At 34.6% G+C, this 21,369-nt stretch overlaps 4 protein-coding genes across 11 annotated transcripts; 3 read left to right on the plus strand and 1 right to left on the minus strand.

Moving 5' to 3' along the window:
- Positions 1-3: 3 nt before the first annotated feature.
- On the plus strand, positions 4-4,062 carry LOC140987858 (uncharacterized). 7 transcript variants are annotated; one of them, XM_073456567.1, is made up of 5 exons: positions 4-1,993; positions 2,107-2,792; positions 2,865-3,122; positions 3,201-3,286; positions 3,367-3,501. In XM_073456567.1, exons 2-4 carry the CDS (start codon positions 2,313-2,315, stop codon positions 3,249-3,251), a joined length of 789 nt encoding a protein of 262 aa, XP_073312668.1. In that variant the 5' UTR covers positions 4-1,993; positions 2,107-2,312; the 3' UTR covers positions 3,252-3,286; positions 3,367-3,501. The 7 variants fall into 7 exon arrangements, 3 of the variants coding, with proteins under 3 accessions (XP_073312668.1, XP_073312667.1, XP_073312669.1); XM_073456568.1 differs by lacking the exon at positions 4-1,993 and adding an exon at positions 3,653-4,062 and having other exon boundaries at positions 2,660-2,792; positions 2,865-2,947; positions 3,047-3,122; positions 3,201-3,517; XR_012177225.1 differs by lacking the exons at positions 2,865-3,122; positions 3,201-3,286; positions 3,367-3,501 and having other exon boundaries at positions 4-160; positions 304-402; positions 651-1,993; positions 2,107-2,315.
- Positions 4,063-4,607: 545 nt separating this feature from the next.
- Positions 4,608-6,526, plus strand: LOC140987461 (rRNA-processing protein fcf2-like). Its single transcript, XM_073455976.1, has 5 exons — positions 4,608-4,986; positions 5,098-5,158; positions 5,734-5,815; positions 5,901-6,012; positions 6,234-6,526. The coding sequence occupies exons 1-5, from the start codon at positions 4,757-4,759 to the stop codon at positions 6,337-6,339; spliced, it is 591 nt and encodes a 196-aa protein (XP_073312077.1). The 5' UTR covers positions 4,608-4,756; the 3' UTR covers positions 6,340-6,526.
- A 598-nt stretch (positions 6,527-7,124) lies between these two features.
- On the minus strand, positions 7,125-10,049 carry LOC140987459 (pyruvate dehydrogenase (acetyl-transferring) kinase, mitochondrial-like). 2 transcript variants are annotated; one of them, XM_073455972.1, is made up of 6 exons: positions 9,581-10,049; positions 8,425-8,683; positions 8,097-8,277; positions 7,789-7,939; positions 7,469-7,682; positions 7,125-7,325 (listed from the first exon to the last, which is right to left on the minus strand). In XM_073455972.1, exons 1-6 carry the CDS (start codon positions 9,827-9,829, stop codon positions 7,267-7,269), a joined length of 1,113 nt encoding a protein of 370 aa, XP_073312073.1. In that variant the 5' UTR covers positions 9,830-10,049; the 3' UTR covers positions 7,125-7,266. The 2 variants fall into 2 exon arrangements, with proteins under 2 accessions (XP_073312073.1, XP_073312074.1); XM_073455973.1 differs by having other exon boundaries at positions 7,789-7,936; positions 9,581-10,048.
- A 5,421-nt stretch (positions 10,050-15,470) lies between these two features.
- Positions 15,471-21,336, plus strand: LOC140987460 (novel plant SNARE 13-like). Its single transcript, XM_073455975.1, has 10 exons — positions 15,471-15,900; positions 16,624-16,716; positions 17,000-17,093; positions 17,639-17,676; positions 18,714-18,811; positions 19,666-19,745; positions 19,813-19,869; positions 19,955-20,047; positions 20,358-20,432; positions 20,948-21,336. Exons 1-10 carry the CDS (start codon positions 15,821-15,823, stop codon positions 21,053-21,055), a joined length of 816 nt encoding a protein of 271 aa, XP_073312076.1. The 5' UTR covers positions 15,471-15,820; the 3' UTR covers positions 21,056-21,336.
- The last annotated feature ends 33 nt before the right edge of the window (positions 21,337-21,369 follow it).

Genomic DNA, 21,369 nt, shown 5'->3' on the forward strand with positions numbered 1-21,369 from the left:
AGAAACCTAGAAAGCCATGTCCACTCACAGAGTCATCACTCGTTTCTTTCAACCCGATCCGACTCAGTAATGATAATAATTAATTTCAAGAAAATCAGAATCTGATCAGCAGCTGCGCGTGGAAATCCTCTTTCCTGGTTTTGTGACCTGAAGTTTCGAGGTAAGAAAATCCCATAAACATCTTTTCCGGCATAGTTTTGTGGAATATCTTGGATAGTCGCTATAATAATTTTTGGGTTGTAATATTTGATGGGTGTTAGTGTCGATGAAAATGTTGAATAACGATAGTATAAAATTATGAAGTTTTTGGATTGAGGTGAACTTGTGATGCTGTCGGTGTTTGGTGAAATATTGCTCCGGAAACTTTTGTGACTTTAGGACTGCCGCTGCTCGCTGGATGAGGTGGTTCTGATTACCTTTTATGTTTCCAGTACGAAAGGATTGATTTCTTACCTTTAACGGTCAACTTTTACTTTTTACTCTTGTCACGAATGGCATTGTGCAAAAAAGTTGCTGTAATCTGATTCTGGGCTTGGATTTCTTACCTGGGCTGATATTTTACTGCTCAAAGAATGTCAACTCTCTAACAGCAGCAGAGATTTCTCGAATCGGGAACTACTGATAACCTCTTATTCTTTTTTCTTGGACAGTCTGTTCACGTTGCACTGGTATGGTCTGAGTCTCTGGAGATGGTCTCACATCGCTCCTCCGGGTACGTGGATCCGGGATGGGAGCATGGTGTTGCTCAAGATGATAGGAAGAAAAAAGTCAGATGCAATTACTGTGGAAAAGTAGTTAGCGGTGGAATTTACAGGTTGAAGCAGCATATAGCTCGGCTTTCTGGTGAAGTAACTTATTGCGACAAGGCTCCAGAGGACTTTTGCTTGAAAATGCGAGAAAATTTAGAGGGCTGCCGTATTGTTAAGAAATCAAAGCAAATTGAATATGATGAAGAATCATATATTAATTTCTCTGTCAATGATAATGTGGAGGAGGAAGAGCCTGTTGGATACAGGAACAAAGGTAAGCAATTGTTAAGTGACAAAGGATTGGTGATAGATATGGCTCCACTTCGTTCATTAGGATATGTTGACCCCGGTTGGGAACATGGTGTCCCTCAGGATGACAGGAAGAAGAAAGTAAAATGCAACTATTGTGAGAAGATAGTTAGTGGAGGTATTAACCGGTTCAAGCAACATTTGGCTAGGATACCTGGTGAAGTTGCTCCTTGTAATAATGCGCCAGAGGAAGTTTATCTCAAAATAAAGGAGAACATGAAATGGCATCGCACAGGACGGAGGCACAGGCAACCTGGCACTAAGGAGATATCCACCTTTTATTTAAATTCAGAAAATGAAGATGATGAAGCTGCCTGTCATATCGGCAATGATAAACTTGTAGTTGTGATAGAAGATATAACAGAGATTTTGGAAGAACTTTCAAAGGGTTATCCTCGTGTAATGGGACTGAACCTTTGTCAAAAAGGCCAAGATTTGATGCTAATGTCCTGAAGACACCCAAAACTCAGATGCAAGCATCTGGAAACCAAGTGAAAACTGATCCCTCCAAAAGGTCCCAAAGAGAAGTCATTTCTGCTATTTGCAAGTTCTTCTATCATGCGGGAGTACCTTCTCACGCAGTCAACTCCCCGTACTTTCATAAAATGCTGGAGTTGGTTAGTCGGTACGGATCAGATTTGAAAGGACCTTCCACTCATTTGCTATCTGGTAGATTTTTACAGGATGAGATTTTGACCATCAAGAGCTACCTTTCAGAGTTCAAGTCTTCCTGGGCAGTTACGGGGTGTTCTATTTTGGCTGATAGTGGGGAAAATCTTCAGGGTAGGACAATGATCAATATTTTGGTTTCTTGCCCTCGAGGTGTGCACTTTGCTTGTTCAGTTGATGCAACCGGTGTAGTTGATGATGCTACCTATTTACATAAACTGCTTGATAAAGTGGTGGATGACATTGGGGAGGAAAATGTCGTACAGGTATATTTTGTTTCACACGTGCTTTATGATTACAAAAAATTTATAAAAATGTTTTATTGTTTACCGACTGACTCCTCTCTCCTCCTTCGTTCCTCCTTGGACTATATCTGTAGGTAATCACACAGAATACTTCCAGTTATCGGGCCGCGGGGAAGATGCTGGTAGAGAAGAGAACAAATTTATTTTGGACGCCTTGTGCTGCCTATTGTATTGATCGAATGCTTGAAGAGTTTATGAAACTAAACAGGGTGAGGGACTGCGTAGAGAAAGGCCAAAAAATTCAAAGTTAATTTCCAATTCGGCATGGTTATACAATCTTATGAAAAAGGAATATACTAAAGGTGAGGAACTTCTGAGGCCGTCTATCACTTGGTATGCTTCGAGTTTCACCACGTTACTAAGTTTGCTTCATCATAGGGTTGGTCTTAGAAGAATGTTTCAGTCAGACAAGTGGAATTCCTCCAACTTTTCCAAGTCAGACGAGGGTAAAGAGGTGAAAAGTATTGTGCTGGATTCCTTGTTTTGGAGGAAGCTACAGTTTGTTAGAAGATCAGTGGACCCTATAATCGAAGTGCTTCACAAGATCAACAGTGATGAGAAACTCTCTATTCCATATGTTTACAACGATATTTACATGGCAAAGTTTGCGATTAAAAACAACCATAATGATGATGTATGCAAATACGAAGCCCTTTGGAGCGTGATTGACGATCAATGGAGCTCATTATTTCACCATCCCCTCTATCTGGCTGCTTATTTCCTCAATCCATCTTTCCGTTATCGTGCAGATTTTATTCTGGTTGGATCTTGAAAAATTTAAAAACCGGTTTTCTTGGCATTTTTCTAATGTTCGTTTATTTGCATCTTGTAGCATCCGGATGTTGTACGAGGCCTGAATGCCTGCATTGTTAGATTAGAACCAGACAAGCTAGAAGAGTCTCAGCATCCATGCAGGTGTGGGCATACTTGTTTATCACCTTTGTATTCTAAAGGAAGAGTTCTAACCTTGCTTGCATGTTCATATTCTTCTAATGTTTTGATTTACTGTCCCAGATTTCCGACTTTGGTTCTGCAAAAGCTGATTTTGGAACTGATTTGGCTATCAGTACCAGATCAGAGCTTGATCCAGGTTATACCATTGAGATAGTCTAATCAAATTACGTGTTCCAAGTGTATTTCCACGAACAACGATCTTCTTTTTCTTCAGCTGCTTGGTGGCAACAACATGGGATTAATTGTTTGGAGCTGCAACGAATAGCAGTCCGTATACTAAGTCAAACTTGCTCGTCTTTTGGGTGTGAGCATAACTGGAGTAAGCATGATCGGATCTATGGAGATAGACACAATCGTTTGGCGCAAACAAGATTGAACGAGGCTATGTATGTTCACTACAATTTGAGGCTTCGTGAGCGCCAGATAAGAAAAAGGTCAAGCGACTCAGTGTCTCTTGACAGTGTTCTACAAGAAAGTTCATTGTATGATTGGGTTGCAGAGACAGAGAAACAAGCATTGCAAGAAGATGAGGTACGTACCCCTTTTGGACTTGCTCTCCAGGCATGTTTATTTGATAGTATGCTCGTAAGTTGCCAGTGACCAACTTTCATCATAATTTTTTAGTGCAACTTCTAACGTTTTGTCTCGAGCACCCTATTTCAACAGGCAACAACCCTTTTTACTGACATGGAACATGGGGATGCATATGAGGATGATTTGCTGGAGTTCGACGAGGGATCATTAGAGATGGCATCACTTACAGATATGGTAGAACCATTGAACGTTCGGACTGATGCAGTTTCAGATGATGATCAAGATCTTAACTTTCTTGATGACGATGACGAAATGACCCATTATTAGTCGCATTCTCAGCTCACATTAATCAATTAGTGCATCCTAAGCTGATGTAAAGTGCATTATGCTTGTTTTTTCCTATTATATTTTTTAGTGTGTGTATATATNNNNTATATATATGACATTGCTGCTCTGTAAGTTGTGAAGTTACTGTTTTGGCCAAATTTGTAAAAACATGTTAATAGAAAAAAGTGGGGAAAATGAAGATTTTAGTCCCGTACTTTAATACAAAGCGTTTTGGTCCCTAAACATTTCAAATTGACGTTTTTTATTCTTTAATTTCAAAAAAGTGACATATTAGTCTTTATTGTTATTTTTAGCCATAAAATTAACGACAAAGATTAAACAAGTCACAATTTTTAAATCTTAGGATTAAAAAAGTTTCATTGAAATATTAAAACCAAAAATATATTGTTAGTAAGAATAATATGATAAATAAACTCATAGTGATTTTATTTATTTTATCATAAAATATTTGAAACGATTTTTAGATAAAATTTTAGCATTGTAAAGAAATAATGTGTAAAATGATTTGAAATTTTCATTAGCAATTTTGAAATAGGTGAAAATTTTGATGGAAAAAACAAAAATGATGAAAAGGAAATTGTAATTGGGAAAGCATTTTTCTTTTGGGAGTATTTTTTTTATGTTTTTTTTAAAAAAAATATTAAGTTCAAACAATTTTTTTTGAATAATTTGAATTGAAAAAAATAATTAAAAAAAAATAGTCAAACCACGGAATCTCTTTTGACTTTACTCTCACAAGAACATTGTCTTCCCTAAAACTAAACCCTAATTTACAAATTTTTCTGCCCTGCGGCTAAGCCCTAAAAATTGTTCCTTGATTGACATTTTCATGCGAAATTTCCAAAATTCTCCTGTTCTGAAATTTGAAACATCTCAAGCGATTTGGCAATGTCTGAAGACAAAGCGTTAATTGGGCTTTCATGGCAACCTAAAATCCCCTTGTTAAAATCGTCATCTCCAAAAAACGAAAGCTCTTCGTCGAAAAGCAATGCTGGATTATCTTCCCTCTACAAGCAAAATCATCAGCTCGTAGATGGCCTTTTTGTTCCTCCGAATGACCCCAGATATCTGAATAAACTTTTTAAGAAACAAATCAAGGACACCGCTGGCAGCAATTGGTACCTAGTACTTTTTTTTTTTTTTAATTTGGTTTCAATTTGCTTGTTTTGTAGTTTATGGGTAGGAAAAAGATAACTTTATAACGTGGGTTGGCCTTAAATTTGTTACAGGTTTGACATGCCTGCTCAAACTATTACTCCGGAGCTGAAAAAAGATCTCCAGCTATTGAAGGTGATCCCCTCCTAATCACTGTCTTCTTTTCATCTATTTCCTTAAAAAATCAGGACTTTTGATACTCGAACAGTTGCATATTGTGCCGAAAATATTATGTTCCCAGCAGTTTTCCAATAAACTAAAAGATGATAGCATTCTGAAATGATATAATTTTCTAGACTAATGCGTATCTGGCCAAAAAAAGAGGCGGGGGGAATATTACACTTTAGGCCAACATTAGCTCACCCTTTTCAAGAATATGTGATTTTCATTTGACTATTGTCTTGTCTGGCCCATTTTAAGGTTATTCAGCTCTATGTAGGATATTAACGAATTGGTTGGAACTCAATCACCGTTCTTTATTGGTTCTGTTGGTTCTGTGACTAGTTCAGGCTTCCAATTTTGAGAATCAATGAAAAAAAGTTTTGAGTTTTTGCTGGATCTCTGCTTAATAACTTTTTGAATGGTTCCTCAGCTAGTGTTAACAGGGAAACCAATATTGGTATAATGTCTTGTTTCCTTGTTAGTGGGTATCAATATATCTATTTGCAAGAATTTTCTTGATAAGAAATTGTCTTTTATGATTGTTGCAGTTGAGAAGTGTCATTGATCCAAAGAGACACTATAAGAAGGGTGATTCAAAATCAAAAACACTTCCCAAGTATTTTCAGGCAAGTTGGTTGTTTATGTAAGAAACGTGACATCTAAACGATCGTTATCGTTTCTAAGCTATTGAGTCACATGATAATTTATCAGGTAGGCACTGTAATAGAGTCGGCAACAGAGTTCTACACAGGCAGGCTTACTAAGAAAGAGAGAAAAGCCAGCCTTGCTGATGAGCTGCTATCAGATAGAACCCTTGGAGACTATAGGTACCTCGTGTTTGCCCAATTTGCGTATATCTTTTGTTTTTGCATGGAGGTGCTGCTAAAACAAGGCACTGAACCCATTACTGATTTTTCTGCATTGAACCCATTACTGATTTTTCTTACTCCTGCATTGCCAAGCAGTTTCTTTAGTATTAAGATGAATAAAGCAGGCCATGCATCATGGTTGGGTTATATTGATTTTCTGAAATTCATATTTTATGCAGGAAACGCAAAGTTCGAGAAATTGAAGAAGTAAATCGGCCGGCTGGGGTGGGAAAATGGAAGATCAGCAAGACAGGAAAGCGGAAGTTGAAGAAAAGAAAGCTCTAGTATAGTCATAATTTTAAACGGCAACCTTTTTATCATTAATCAGCTTTGCAGGAGCTTGTTCTGTGCATTGTTATTTTAAATGGTTCTCTAGTTGAGCTGCTCCCATGCGATAGTGTCTGTTCCCATTATTATTATTATTATTTTGAAAACTTGTGCTTCTAACTGAAATTAGTGTAAAAATTCTTGATATTTTTTTTTTCAAGTTCTTAGGATATCTTATGATTAACATAGTACTGATGAACTCTGCAGTCGGTAAAACTTGATGAGCTGCAAAGATATAACCTCGAGTTTTGTGTGTTTCTAAATTATGTAATGATCTGGCAGAGACCGCAAATTGCCGAGTAAAGCATTTGATACTTGAGAATGGTTTTGGTGGCAACAGATATTGATTTTAAAGCTTGATGTTAAGACATCAAAGTTCAATCAGAAATAGATTCAAATCGGCTGCTTAATTAAGCTCGGTAAGAGAAAATGAATGAGGACACATGACTCGAATAAATCTATGTACAGATTGTATTCAAAATATGACATTCTTTCTAGTTCATTTTAATAAATGGTCAAGTATATGTTAGATTGGGGAAACAGGTTCCGCATGTGAAAAAGATACCTAAGTCCTAAAATACATTATATATGGGAACAAGAGAAGTTCGAGAAGTTATAAGACCAGAGATTGGTATTTTATATGTATATTATGTGATCAGTTTTAATCGTAAGGGAGAATATGATTTAATTATGGTATGCTAGTAAGATATAGAAATAACAAAAACCGGTAAAAATTCAGAAAGATTAAAGTCATATGCAATTAACAAGTAAAAACAATCATTTCTACAAAAGATTTAATTTTAATCAACAATAAGGTGCACTTTAGATGTGCCAGTATTTACGGAAGCTCATCTGTTTGACATTCATTTGCGGTAACTTTGGCCCTCAAGGCAGAGGTTCTTGAGAATCTCCCAACCGGGACAAATGGAGGTAAGCATCTGTTCCTGTGACGAAAACAAGATGTTAGTAGAGTTTGAGATGGGATTATATGTTACGGAAGCAACCGGGGCAAATGGAGGTAAGCATCTGTTCCCTCAATGCCCGCTTGCCTCGGCCCGGTTATTAAATGTTAGAGAAAAGGATTTACCATATCCTTCCATGGAGATAATTTGCAGATCCCCTCCAAAGTACTTGGCATAAAGACGGCTAATGGGAAGACCATAACCATAACCTGCCATAGTTGTTACTGTTTCAAGGTCCATGTCGGACTGCTCATCCAAGGGGTTCTTTGCAGTACTGTATAGATACGTAAAAATTCTAGGAAGGCCGCTTCTAGGTATTCCACCTCCTTCATCAGATACCTGTGGAGCACAAAGAATCAACAACCACAATTACATCGGATATAACTACAGGGAAATAGTAGATTCTCAATCAGGAATTGCGAGAATGTAAGAGGAAAACACCTACCTTTATTGTAACATCTTCCAGTCCATCAGCAACAATTATTCGGACAGGAGGTGGAACCTTGTCAGAGTCCATATATCGCTCTTGAACAGCACGAAGAGAATTCTTAACTAATTCAAAAACCATCAAATGCAAGTGTGGCGGTACGTACCTGCTTTAAAAGAAGATATGGTTACAGTAAATAGAGGTAAAATCTGAAGAGAGAAACTTCCAAAAGTTCAAAGATTTTCTGGGAATGTATAAAGGCAACGACACACAGCCAAAAACATATTTAAAATTTTTTAAACTAGACCTAATTGGTTATAACTTACGGAAACTTAAAATTTGGGTCTCCATAGATATTAACATCTGGTGCACTGCCATACTCCCGCAAGCAAATGGAACGGGCATCCTCGCTAGCATGTGTCGCAACCTCAACTGGAGACATTTTGGTATGTATATAACCGACAATATCAGGAGTTGGATTTGGGTCGTGCAAGGCCACGTGTTGCCCTGAGCTCAACATAATTTTGCATGGAACATGATATAGTTTAGCTCATTAATGCATACCAAAACTATATTCAAATTTGCGATAGTGGATATTCCAAGTAAATAGCAAAACAAGAGATGCGTAGGCCAACTCAAGAGGAAGAGGCTAACCAATGAGCATACGAATCCCAATTCGAGACATATAGAATCGATCCAAAAACTGATGAATTTCCTCCAGATTCCCATAATCAGTTTTAGGATTCATATCTTTCTTCAACTGCTGCACTCCCAAAGCCATCATAGGGACCACATTGTTGTGCCTGACTTTTATCATCTTAATCATTTGTGTAAAATCCAACTCATCACTCTTATCCTTAATATCCGTAAAGGATCTAAGGTCACGGAAAGAATCCAGATACCAATCTCTTACCTAGCAAACGAAAAAAGAACATATGACACAATGTCACTGCTTTAACAGGCTTCGTCCTACAATTACTGCCCAGGTAATTTCAGTGGCGGGATCAGAAATACATATGGGCAGGCAAAATTAAAAACTATGATTTTCTAGTACTCAAGGGAGGCAGAATCTCGCTTTCACACTAGATTTTATAAGAAAATAAGCATATATATATGGGGAAGTGAAAGTGGGAGGTGACACCATCCCAGAACCTCCCCTCTCTGCCACTGCAGCAGCTAATGAATGATATTACAATGCTATTCTACACGCAAATTCAACCACAGAGCCAAAATGGGAATTGGGAAGGAAAAACCAAGACAAAACAACAACAGATGAACTATACACAATCCAGAACAAATAGTCCAGTATCCATAGGATAGATTTAAAATAAAATAAATCATATGAAGCTAGAAAAAGAGCAGGTATCTCATCCACTACATAGCAGCAACAGCACACATTAACGAATAATCACATCAAAAGGCACTTGTGATAATTTCCATTCTCAAAAGCGCCTTGTATATAGGAGCTTGGAAATCGTAAATTACATGCGTAGAGAGAATATTCAGACCCATTTAAAAAAGAAACAAATGAAAAAGAGAGAACATGTAAAGAGTCAACTCAGTCCTTGCACATGGTCTGCCAATTTTCTACACTTGACCTCCATAGTCAAACCAGAGAATAAAATAAACAATCCATCCCAAATTCCAGTTCCCCAACGCAGAATAAGGAAAGAAAAAAAAAGGAATCGATCATCACAATACAAACCCATATCAACACTTAACGATACTTAAAATATGCTTCATTAAAGGGATATCCTACACACATGGTGGAAAAGAATTCAGCTGGAATTGTTCACAGAAAAGAAATTACCTTGATAACAGCAGGTTTAAGGGACAAGCCATAGGGGAGGGACTGGAGTTCAATAGCACGGCGAGCGATCCGAATAGGCAGCTCCTTGTGGAGGAACTGGGCGGAGATGAGTAGGTTTCGGGCAGTAGGTCGGGATCCGAATTTCATCATGTAGCGGAGACTGACCCCAGTCTGCTTCATGCTACCCCATTTCTGCACCTCCTCGACAAGCCCCTTGGAGAAGCCCTCCCAAGCCTTCTTAGCCGCCATTACCAGCAAGAAGAAGAAATCGAAACCACCCCCAACACCACCGGATTATCGGGAAACAACATGCAACAAACAAGGAGAAATCGAAGGGGGGAGGGCGGCGTACACGAGACGATGGCTAGCTAGCAGAGGGAGTTACATATATACAGTGTTTACAGTTAAAACAGAAATGAGGTTGGTTTTTAGAGAGAGAATATGCATTCTACTTTTTTGGGCCGATGGGATGGGATGAAAAGTGGGGATAGACTAACCCAGGTTGGGTTAACACTTAACTCCGATCTATTCGGATAACTTCTTTTTTCAATGATTTGAAAACTTGAAATTTTTAGGTCAAATAAATTATAAGTCAGGTCGAAGATCTGTCTTATAAAATTTATTTTTGAGACAATCTCACAAAAGTTTTCGTCTGTTCGATCCTTACCTATAATAAAAAGCAATCTTTTTGGCTTTTAAATTGGATGATATCAGAATAAATGTATTCAACCAATTTATTTGACTATTTTAGGGAACTTACTCCCAACGCATGTTAGTTATTAAGTTGTGTTATTAATGTAGGACTGATTGATCTTTTGTGACATAATTTACAAAGTGAGTTAATCATATGTTGTAATTACTGGTCAAGATATGTGACATGCGTCTCAACTATATTTAAATATGCAGAATCGAGTGGTTGTTGTTTATCGATATGTTATAGATTTTAACTCGAAATTCTCTTCTCTCTGTCTAATTATAGTTCAAAATAATGTTTATATTCTATGCATATACAACGCATGTGTTCCGTACACTAATAATATAATTATACTAGAAGAAATTAACAAAAAATATATAGTGTCTTTATATGCTAAATGAGATATTTTTCATTTATCTACTTTCAATTAGAAATTTTAGAAACATATATTTATTTTTTGTTACGCTTGATATTTAAATGAAGCAAATGAAATATATAAAGATATTTTTAATGTGGTAGAACAATCATCGTACTCCTCGGAACCACATGTAGCGATCAAAACAATACATTAAGGAAAACATCGTTATAAAAATCATTGTATTTTTTCAATTAGAGACTCTCTCTTGATAGATCTGACTATGGTTTCATAACCATTCAGATGAAGGTGAAAAAAAAAATTTTGAATCCCTTGAATAAATTTCAGATTTCAATCTCTAATAGTTTCGATTACGATTTAAACTAAAATTTAAAGGAAAAAAATATCGAAATATTATTTGGGACGATAAAACTAAAATGTTTAGCGATTATACTATAAAATAATTTTAATGTTTAATTTTTTATTCAAAAAAATAAAAATAAGAGATTTAATTTAAAGTATAAAGATTTTATAATTTAATGCATAATTTTAATTGTGTATGTACACTACAAAATCTTAAAGTTTTTAATTAATTTATCGTTTCGGTTCTAGTTTCCAAAAATAAAAAATCCACGTTGAATCGTAAGATTATGATTCCGGATTCGGTCTTGGAACTAAAACCAAAAAATAATTGCGATTTTGATTTTTAAGAAAATTTTCTCTTTCGGTTCCACATTTTTATGAAGAATTGTGTTCGGGTTTACTTTTCGACTCTTGATGCCTAAAAGTTTAGTTATGTTCACTCGTTTTCAAATTTATTTCATTTGGACTCCTCTCAAAACATGAATCATTCTCTCCGATAACTTTGTTTCTTCTTCTCAAGAATTAATAGAAAGATAATATTTGGTGCAATTTATATTTTGGTCACCCCTAACACCATGATCACGCCCAATATCTTTTTTTTTTTTTGTCTTTTATAACATAATTTGTTCCAATTCAAACATCGTTCTCGTCAAATCTATCAAATAGAGTCTTTTCCATAGTATGTTTATTCAATATTTGAAGTTTTAGATATCAAATCATATTAGATAATTATTTCAATTATCATGGTCAAATCATCTATCATATTTTTCTCATTATCTCAAACTAACTTGTTCAGATATATCGTATGATCTTCGACGAATCTCTTCATATATCTCTCATTTGTTTCTAACAATTATAATCAAATATCACTTGCTAATATTTCTTTTACCCTAAGTAAATGAAGAAATATTTTTTACCCTTAGTTTATTTGATTGATAAAATAACAACATCAAATTGTTTCATTATTCAGCCGCTTATGTTTTGTATATACAAGTTTTTCTGACCGTTGGATCTAGTCAGACAGCTCAAATAATATTATCAACTCAAGCTGCAGATATCATCTGTCTTCTGATCGAACCAAATCAGAAATGAAGTGCACAAGTATAATTGTACTGCAACCGGTCAGATATGAGAAAACGAAGTGGATATGTTGAACTCAAGCCGCTTCAGTTTAAATATTATCGCACACTATCCTACCATATCCCGATTGACATATTGTTTCACAAAGTGTTTAAAGTCAATCATCTTTTCAGAAGCTACAGGGGCTGAAGATGGAAAAATTAAGTGATGTTAAATGACATTTAATGAAGTGTACGATGTTGAAAGTGACAATATCATTATGTCGAGAGTTAGTATAGATTATCGTTGAAAAACAAATCCGATCATTAGAGATTTTCAATTATATTTATGCATACTCGGAACAAAAACAAAAAAAAAAACTTAAAATTACAAGCTTACATTTTCCTTGCCCGCGATATTTCATGATCTTCGAGCACACTTAAGTGATCATACTTCAAGTTGCTTAACCTAGCACACGCACATCAGAATCTATCAGATCTTCAAGGATCATCTATGCTACCCTACCAACTCAAGTCACTCAAACTTATTGTTGGATTATACCGTTGTTTTCTAGTGAACGAAAGTTCTTATACATCTAGAATTTGTTGAGTGTACACTAAGAGTTTCAACTTAGGCAGTAATAAGTCCTAGTCGAAGAGGATTGTTACAAATCGTTGTAAACCAAAGTCTTTTAGTGAATTCTTTTTTAAGTGGAAGAATGGACGCTGATATATGAGTATTCATCTTCGAATATCCATAAATATTTGTCTTCTTTATCTTATGCATTTTATACTATCTACGTATCTAGCCGTTTCTTGTTAGCTGGTTGTTTGTATCAAATATATATCTTATGAATAGTCAAGTCAGACAATTTTCTCACTTGTTTAATTTTAGTAGTCCAGCAAAACTAGCCGATCAAGAATTTGTCTTAACAGACTAAAAACTGTTTAGAACAATTCAAATTTTGCAAAATATTGTACAAGAGTTTATTCATCTATTCTAAACTCTAATCCAATCCCAACATCACTCGTTATCTCTTCAACAATTACTTTAAATATTGCAACCTTAACTTAATTTTCTTGGACAAAATAAATTATCAGAATAATGATTTTGACCAAATTTATGAACTAATAAAATACACAATCCAATATTTGTAATGGTTCGGTATAAAACGTTGAATTTGAGGAAAAATATATTGACCTGAAGTAGATATTCAATTTCACTTCTTGTGTTATTTAATTTTAGTGTATATATATTCATCATATTCTTAATTTCTATTCTTAATTTCTATTGTTTTTAATAATTATAACAAAAATAATTGTATCGTCTATATTTTAACAAACTCGGGTTTTTATTTTTGATAAATTTATTACATAAATAAACTTTTTCGAAAGAACCATCGTATTTTTTGTCATAATTTTCAACAAAAAAATTATAAAATCTTTATGCAAAATTTCGAACATCTCTAACAAATATGTTTTATCATCTCCAAAAAATTTATTATAAAATCTCACATTTTCTCAAAAAAAATTATTTTGATGTAACATTGATACGACATTATTGTGTATATCATCATATCAACTTTACTGATAAAAAAATACTACACTCGCCAAAAATTGAAAAATATATAACTAATAATGAAAGTTAGTGCTATAAAAGATCAAATAGATAGAAACATAAAAAGATAATAGTTAATACATAATTTCATTTTTATACTTTTATTATAACTATTCTTCTAAGTTTAACATCAATCGACATTCGAGGTCTATTAGAAATATTTACGTATCCATAGAAATCAACACATGTCATATTTTTACTTTTTTTTTATGTTTTCTGTTAGGATCAAGAGATATGTATAAAAGAGGTGAATAAACAATCTCAACAAATTCTCACATTAACTCGTTGGGTTATCAATACTGAATTGAAATTATTGTTTGTTAAACTTCAATAAACTAGTAGTTGTGTACCACACGAAAATAGCCTCACTAAAATGATTGAACAATAAAAATGACAGGTTGAAAAGCAGTTAGGCTAGAAAAACTGAATGTAAAGGTAAGTGTACAAACAATTGTTTATGGGTATTTGAAGATATAAACGACTTCTACGTCACTCATTCTTCCATCCAGGAAAGATTTCTCTAGAAGTCTTGGGTAATTACAACCAACTTCAGCATAACTTATCACTGGCTTGTTGGAACTTATAGAAAACTCACTACCTAACCATTATGACCCGTAAAACTCTTAATATCAATTATAAGTATTTTCAAATTAGCACAAATTGATCACCAATGATCAGATAAAAGAACTTAATTGTGCGCTTGAAATATGCTTGATCAATTGGGCTCTGAAAGCTTTGATCGCATAATACTTGGTTGTAGATCATGGATTGTGGATTTTCTGAATATCCACATGATTGATCTATATATATACTTCTATCCACCGGTCGTTTTTTTTTTTTTAAATTTGATAGTCAATCCAAATCTCGCAACCATTGAGCCAAGTCATCATTCTTTTATGACAAATAGTACATTTTGACAGTGCGCATAAACTCTGCCGTTTTAACGTATTAAAAACATTTTAAGCTATCGAATATTTTATTCGCATGTCAGCTGGGGTCATAATTTTTGAAGAAAGTTATGGAAATAGTCTATAGAGAATGTCCGCTAAAAATCCTGATTGATTCAGTTAGGTATAGGAGTCAATAGACCTTGAATCAGTGACATTCAATTATCAGTCATTTTTCGATTATCAGTTTCGCTCAAGTTCAATTTGTCTCGAATATCAATTATGTTTTGGAAAACATTTTCATTATTATTCAGCTTTTATTTATGAATTCAATTTAGTTAGACTATTTTAATTGTCAACTTTAATAAATGACATTTGTTAAATCATTTAAACTTACTTAATCCAATATGTCTACACACATGTCAGTACAAATCTAAATAATTTTCTATTCTACTACATTTCCGACAAAAATATCAAGGCATTCAATTATAATTATAATTATAATTATAATTATAATATAAAATAATGTACATACTGACATACACTTAATTATTATTATATTTATATGTGTATTTAAATATGAATAATGCTATAAGTACAACCAATATATTGCTATTGTGATATTTACAACTGTTATATCGCGAGATTTTACTGTTATATCACGAGATTTTGTATTCAATATATAGTGAGATTTAGACAAATTGAATTTTTGCATTGAATTTTTTGTGTTGTACAAATTGATGTACAAATATAAATGTACATGTAACATCACTCTTTAAATATTATTAAATTCGATACAAAAAATTATTAATGTATCTAATGTTAGAATTAAAATTGTCATTATTCGCCTCTCTTTGAATTTTCTAAATCGGAGAAAGTGAATGGAGTGACTGAGTAATATCTATAAATCAATCAATATATACGTTAATGCAGTAGGAGAACAACCCACTTTTATCTGTCAACTTTTTCCCTGCATCTCTCTCTCCTCCCCCAATCGGAGAAGAACCCTAAACCATCTGCAATCTGGGGGTTTTTTAGCATTATTTTACCAACGATTTCTGTTTCTGGTTTCGAATTCTGCATTCCATCCGTCATCCTATGCCAGGAATCTCAACAAATTGTATTTTTTCTTTTTATGATCTTTGTGAAGCAGATGGTCTGAGAGGTTAAATTTCTGGGGGAATTGTTGCCGTCGTTTGCCGGTGACGGATTTCTTCGTGTACAAATTATAATCGAGGAATATTGAGAGAGAGAGAGGCAGAAATATGGTCGACATGGAGTTTCAGATGAACCCTCAAATGGAGCAGATTCACGGGGAGATTCGCGATACCATGCGTGCCCTTGCGTAATGTCTATCTCCATGATCTTATCTGCAGCCTGGTTATGTGCTTTTTTTGGGGAATTTGCCTTTTTTTTAAAAAAAAAAAAAAATTTACGGCATATTTTGGATGGTTGCTCAACTTGAAATTTTCTTTTTTATTTTTAAGGAAGATCTGTTTTTCTGTTAATGTTGTCCTTGGACATTCAGCGTTGCTTTTGAATGGAATTATATGATATTGATTGAAGTTATCGAGTCTTCTCCTGTGCTCCTGCTCCTCATCCTTCTTGGGACTACATTCTTTGATGGCTGTGCTTGGTTGGTGTTAGCAATGCCTATGACCATAAAGGCTGAATCGAATCTCCTAGCAAAGCTTCTCAATTGTTGACAGTTATTTCCTCATTGACCCACTGCATTGCACGATGAGGAGCTTCTTCAACTCAATTTCGTTTTAAATTGCTCTCCTCTGCTTATCTGTATACATGAATTATTAATGGTCTTCTTATTTTCCTTCTAACATCGCTTTTCTTTTTTTACAACTGGGGTTTTCGTGTACATTGGCATATGGGTTAGATATTTTTTCCACAATAAGTAAGTTGTGAAAAAGTTCACTGTTTATGAGGCCGGGTTGACATTTACGTTTTACTTCTTTTATCCATCTGGAGATTTTTTGATGTCCTAATTGATAGCTAGTCTTAGTAGTGCCACCTTATTGTCATTAATCTCGACTGTCTCTCATTCCTCAACCAGAAATGGCTTTCAAAAGCTGGATAAGATTAAAGATTCCAACAGGCAAAGTAAACAGCTAGAGGAGCTTACTGGGAAGATGAGGGAGTGCAAAAGGTAATTTTACCTTTTATATTCTGTACTTTGGCTTCTCTACAGTGATGTCCACTTTTGTGTTGAGAGTGTTACGACTATTACATGTATGAACGCTCATTGGAACACTTGTCTGATTCATCCTTGCTTTTGGCTCTTTTTTGAACTCTGGCTGTTAATGGTATTGATATTAAAGTTGTAACAGCTACTTCAGCTATCTGGAGTTGTAGGATTTGTTCCTGTCAATCTTGCTTGAATTACGCCTTGAGATTATTTTTTCACTCTTGATCACGTGCTAACTCACTAGATTGATTAAAGAACTTGACCGCGAAATTAAGGATGAGGAAAGCAAAAATCCTCCAGAGATTACCAAGCAGCTTAATGATGAGAAGCAATCCATGGTAAGTATATTAGAAATTTTAATTCCTTTTAAATTTTAGGTTCTTGAGTACTCCTATATTAACATGTTGATGGTTTTAGTTATGGCATTGTTTTCATATTCAAATAAAATATTTATTCTCTTCTACAGCATATTATACAGAAAAACACTCTTAAACATTGAGGCAATTTTAATATTTCTTGCTAGCCAAAAAAGAAGTTTTATTAGTTTCCTGTTAGTTTTTCTCACTCTTAGGTAGCATAGAGGTTATATGAGTGGCCACCAAACTGCTGGATGTTACATTAATGATCATCATGGCCTTCCATTATTATATACACATCTCCGTTGGAAAAACATGATTATAAATTGGCCTTCTAAAAGTTCTAGGTGGTTTATGTGGTTTTAATGATTTGATGTATTCTAATTTTGATATTTATTATGGGTCTTATGTCTTGAATTCATCATGTTTAGACATTGTTTTAGACTCTTCACAACATCCTGATACCGAGAACATTTTTTTAATTGCTGTTTTGAAGTTCTTCATTTTATTTCCTTTTTTTATTTCAGATCAAAGAGTTGAATTCATATGTAGCCCTGAGGAAAACGTAAGTTCATTGTTTCTGTTTTATTTAATAACTCGCTGATTATAGTCGATTGCTGATCGAAATGCTGTCATTTTGATTAGGGCTTTTTTTTTGTCATGTGTTGAAAACAGATGCAAGTTTGACTCCACAGAAATTTGGTAGTTGATATTTGGGTCTGGCTTATAACTTGTTGCTTTGATGCAAAATGTTATGTTATTCCCAGTTCTGTCAGGACTCAGGCCCCTTCTTTTTTGCTCTGATATCTTATCATCATAAGGTGGTGGGATCATTGTTATTTTAGGTTGAAAATATTTGTAGACCGATGATAAATTGAGCCTTATCCTGTGTCGATCTGATTTCGAGTTGATTATTTCCTTTTGGTCTTTATATTTCCCAACAGGAAGCTGGTACTTGTCCTTCATGACTTTTAAGCATGATTTAAAAAAAATTCCATGCCACATAAGCACAATGTTGTCAGTGCCATCTTAATCATTTGAGACACTATTTGTTTAGGAATGTTTCTTCTCACTACAAATCGTTCAAATCATGAGATATTCAAGATTTGATTACATCCCTGGTCATTTTTTAACATATGTTTCCAAGGATAATCAAGGAAAGTGATGTTTCCAAGTTATATTGTATAGGTTTTGCTCTATGTGCTTGTTCAACATAGACAAATTCTTCAAAGTAGGACAGAGTAATTGTAACTAGCTTCCTATTGCATTCCTTTTTTTCTCAACGCATGAAAGTTTTAAGGCATGAGTCCATCTATATTACTTCCAGTGAGTAGTTTATAAAGGGCAATGATGTTTCCAAATTAAATCGCGTCTGTTTTATTTTTTCTTTTTTACGTGTTTAATCAAGACAGGAAGTTCAAATTGTGAAAGAGTAATTCTGATGCATGATGATAATGATCACTTTATAAACATTTTTCATTAACAAAAGATTGCTTGTGAAATTCTGGAAACATTGATGTAATCTTTGTTATAAATAAATAGTTCCCCTGTCCATATCGTCTTTCTTCTTTATCACTATGTCTATCTTGTATGGTGGTGCAGGTACACGAGCTCTCTTGGAAATAAGAGGGTTGAACTCTTCGACATGGGAACTGGTGGAATTGAACCTACAGCTGATGAGAATGTTCAAGTGACATCAGGTCCATACCATGTCTTTCTTGTTAATTAATTGGATTGCATTCTCGCAATTACCTTTGATGAGGAAAAAGGGAAAGCATGGCGCCTATTATATTATCATTGACGTTCATAGATGTACTCACGTACAGACACAAACTGTTGATCTAAATCCGTCTTTGTTTTTTTTTTTGAAAAAAAATAAAAATTATTGTTAACTCATATATGAAGCGCTGCTATATTTGGGTATCTTATTCCTCTCTTTTGTAAAACTGTTATCTTCAGAAAAGATTTTAAGATCAAAGGCTTGATTAGCTTTGATCTTGTGTGGTTCGATGTTATAAGTTAAGATTCCATAAAATTTTCGTGCATAAAAAGTATTTCCACTCATAGCCTCTGTTGGCTTGCTATAATCTAGTTTTACCTTACCGCCCTGCTTGTTTTCCTTTCTTTCATGAGAATACCTCCCTGTCCTCTCATTTGGGCTCTTTGAAATTTCGAATCCATTGTTTGGCTGAGTCTTTTTTACTTTATGCTCATTTTTTGTTGAATCTAACCACTTCCTATAGTATCTTGTCCTGTCCTAAGATCCTTCATCTAACTTTAGTTAACGCTTTGTAAATGAAATAACCCTTAGTATATGGTCTACCTTTGCTTCTCGATTAAATCTTGAACCTGCATAGGTACTCTTATTATTAAAACCAGAGAGGCAGCTAACAGTGCCATTCTACTTGGTATGATACACCGTGGTGGTTACTCGATGTGATATGAATGTGATGCTATTAACCTGTAATCTGCATAGAATGTTATGCAAAAAAATGTTTTCAATCCCTTTTTGTCTTGCTGACGACTCACCTTCCATTTTCATGAATTAGTATAGAAATGTCAAATCAGGAGCTTGTCGATGCTGGCACGAAGAAAATGGATGAAACTGACCAAGCCATTGAACGCTCCAAACAGGTAGATGAGAATACATGGGGCATCTAAATATAGGGTTGAAAGTATTCTAAATTCTATGATTATTTAGGTTGTTCATCAAACAATTGAAGTGGGAACACAGACTGCTACTACTTTGAAGGGTCAAGTGAGTGAAGTTTTGTGCTCGCACTATTTTATTGTCCTCGAGTATTTCATCGTCAAATCATATTTATCTTTTTAAATATGTGCAGACTGAACAAATGGGTCGCATTGTCAATGAACTGGACACCATCCAGTTCTCTATCAAAAAGGCATCCCAGCTTGTTAAGGAGATTGGTAGGCAGGTACATTAGCTGGCAACATGATCTCTTTTTCCCTTGACCATGTCACTTTTATGCAATGTTACATGGTAACACCTTGAAAATTCTATACAAAATGAAACTGCATGTGTACACATGAGAGGCTATGGGTAGCTAGCTATATGTGCAAAAATTGCTGGTCAAACCTAAGAAAATTGAAATATTTTGAGATGCTGATTGGATTAATTTTTTGTTAAAAAATGGCGGTCTAATTTTTGTTTCTCTCATGTGTGTACTTCATTAGATTTCTCGTTTTTATAGACTTTATTGATATCAAGTTCACTTGTGTTTCCAGGTGGCAACTGATAAATGCATCATGCTGTTTCTTTTTCTGATTGTATGTGGGGTTATTGCCATTATTGTCGTGAAGGTATTTTAATCTTTGATTTTAAATTTGACATAAAGATGATATTTATTTTTTCACCATCAATATATAAGTTATTTCAAGCTGTGCGCAAGTAGCTTTCCATTTATATGACCCGTGTCAGTGGCATTTTTTTATTATAAGAAATAAACTTTTGGTTTTACTGATTTCTCATCAATAAGAAATGGGAAATCTTTTTTCTCGTGTATTCTTGTGGACATCTAAGAGTCTTTTATGTTGAAGACTCTCTCATGCGTTTAAAAACTGTTAACACGACTTAACACGTCAAGGCGTGGTTTCTTTTATCTACATATGCATTTTGGCACATCTTTAAGGCATAAGGCACTATGCATCGCGCTTACTCTCTAGGGCACATATCAACTGAAGAGTGTTTTTTGTGCCTTTGATAACTGTGGTCTTGGGTCTCGTATATTTTCATTTTTCAAAATGTGATAAATTTGTTTTAGTTCTACTCTGTGTACTCCTCCAGTATTGATTGCATGGATTTGTGTATTTCGTAGATAGTGAATCCCAACAACAAAAGCATAAGGGATATTCCTGGATTGGCGCCTCCGGCTCCCACAACGAGGAGACTATTGTATGTAAAGCCTGCCCTGCATTTTTGGTAAATTTGTTATTGAAGGGTCACAATACCATCCAAGTTTTCAAGAGTTTACCGCTCTAAATTACGCTATTTCTGCCTTGTGTCGTTATATCCTTCAAAGCTTCCTACTTGAGATGTGCATATTTGTACGATAAATTATTCTATACATGTGTATAGCACGAGTGGTTTGTTAACCTGTTCTTTTTTCTTTATTCCGTTGTGCTTTATATCTGTTATCCATACAAGAACAAATGAACATGCCAATCTTGTTTATTTGGTTGATTCTTTTTCCCTTTCGTTGTGTCATTTTCGGGTTGCTAATGGTATAAGCGATGGTGA

This window comes from Primulina huaijiensis, chromosome 11 (assembly GCF_012295235.1).
Source record: "Primulina huaijiensis isolate GDHJ02 chromosome 11, ASM1229523v2, whole genome shotgun sequence".
Lineage (NCBI taxonomy): Eukaryota > Viridiplantae > Streptophyta > Magnoliopsida > Lamiales > Gesneriaceae > Primulina > Primulina huaijiensis.

Bases quoted from the DNA above. Each gene is read 5' to 3' on its own strand.
- LOC140987460 (XM_073455975.1), top strand. From the start codon at position 15,821: ATGGTCGACATGGAGTTTCAGATGAACCCTCAAATGGAGCAGATTCAC. The intron at 18,812-19,665 runs GTCCATACCATG...GAATTAGTATAG, and splicing joins GAATGTTCAAGTGACATCAG to AAATGTCAAATCAGGAGCTT. The intron at 19,746-19,812 runs GTAGATGAGAAT...ATGATTATTTAG, and splicing joins CCATTGAACGCTCCAAACAG to GTTGTTCATCAAACAATTGA.
- LOC140987461 (XM_073455976.1), top strand. From the start codon at position 4,757: ATGTCTGAAGACAAAGCGTTAATTGGGCTTTCATGGCAACCTAAAATC. The intron at 4,987-5,097 runs GTACCTAGTACT...AATTTGTTACAG, and splicing joins GACACCGCTGGCAGCAATTG to GTTTGACATGCCTGCTCAAA. The intron at 6,013-6,233 runs GTACCTCGTGTT...TATTTTATGCAG, and splicing joins AGAACCCTTGGAGACTATAG to GAAACGCAAAGTTCGAGAAA.
- LOC140987459 (XM_073455972.1), bottom strand. From the start codon at position 9,829: ATGGCGGCTAAGAAGGCTTGGGAGGGCTTCTCCAAGGGGCTTGTCGAG. The intron at 8,684-9,580 runs GTAATTTCTTTT...TTCGTTTGCTAG, and splicing joins TTAAACCTGCTGTTATCAAG to GTAAGAGATTGGTATCTGGA. The intron at 7,326-7,468 runs GTAAATCCTTTT...TTTTCGTCACAG, and splicing joins TATCTCCATGGAAGGATATG to GAACAGATGCTTACCTCCAT.
- LOC140987858 (XM_073456567.1), top strand. From the start codon at position 2,313: ATGAAAAAGGAATATACTAAAGGTGAGGAACTTCTGAGGCCGTCTATC. The intron at 2,793-2,864 runs GTTGGATCTTGA...TGCATCTTGTAG, and splicing joins ATCGTGCAGATTTTATTCTG to CATCCGGATGTTGTACGAGG. The intron at 3,123-3,200 runs GTTATACCATTG...CTTTTTCTTCAG, and splicing joins CAGATCAGAGCTTGATCCAG to CTGCTTGGTGGCAACAACAT.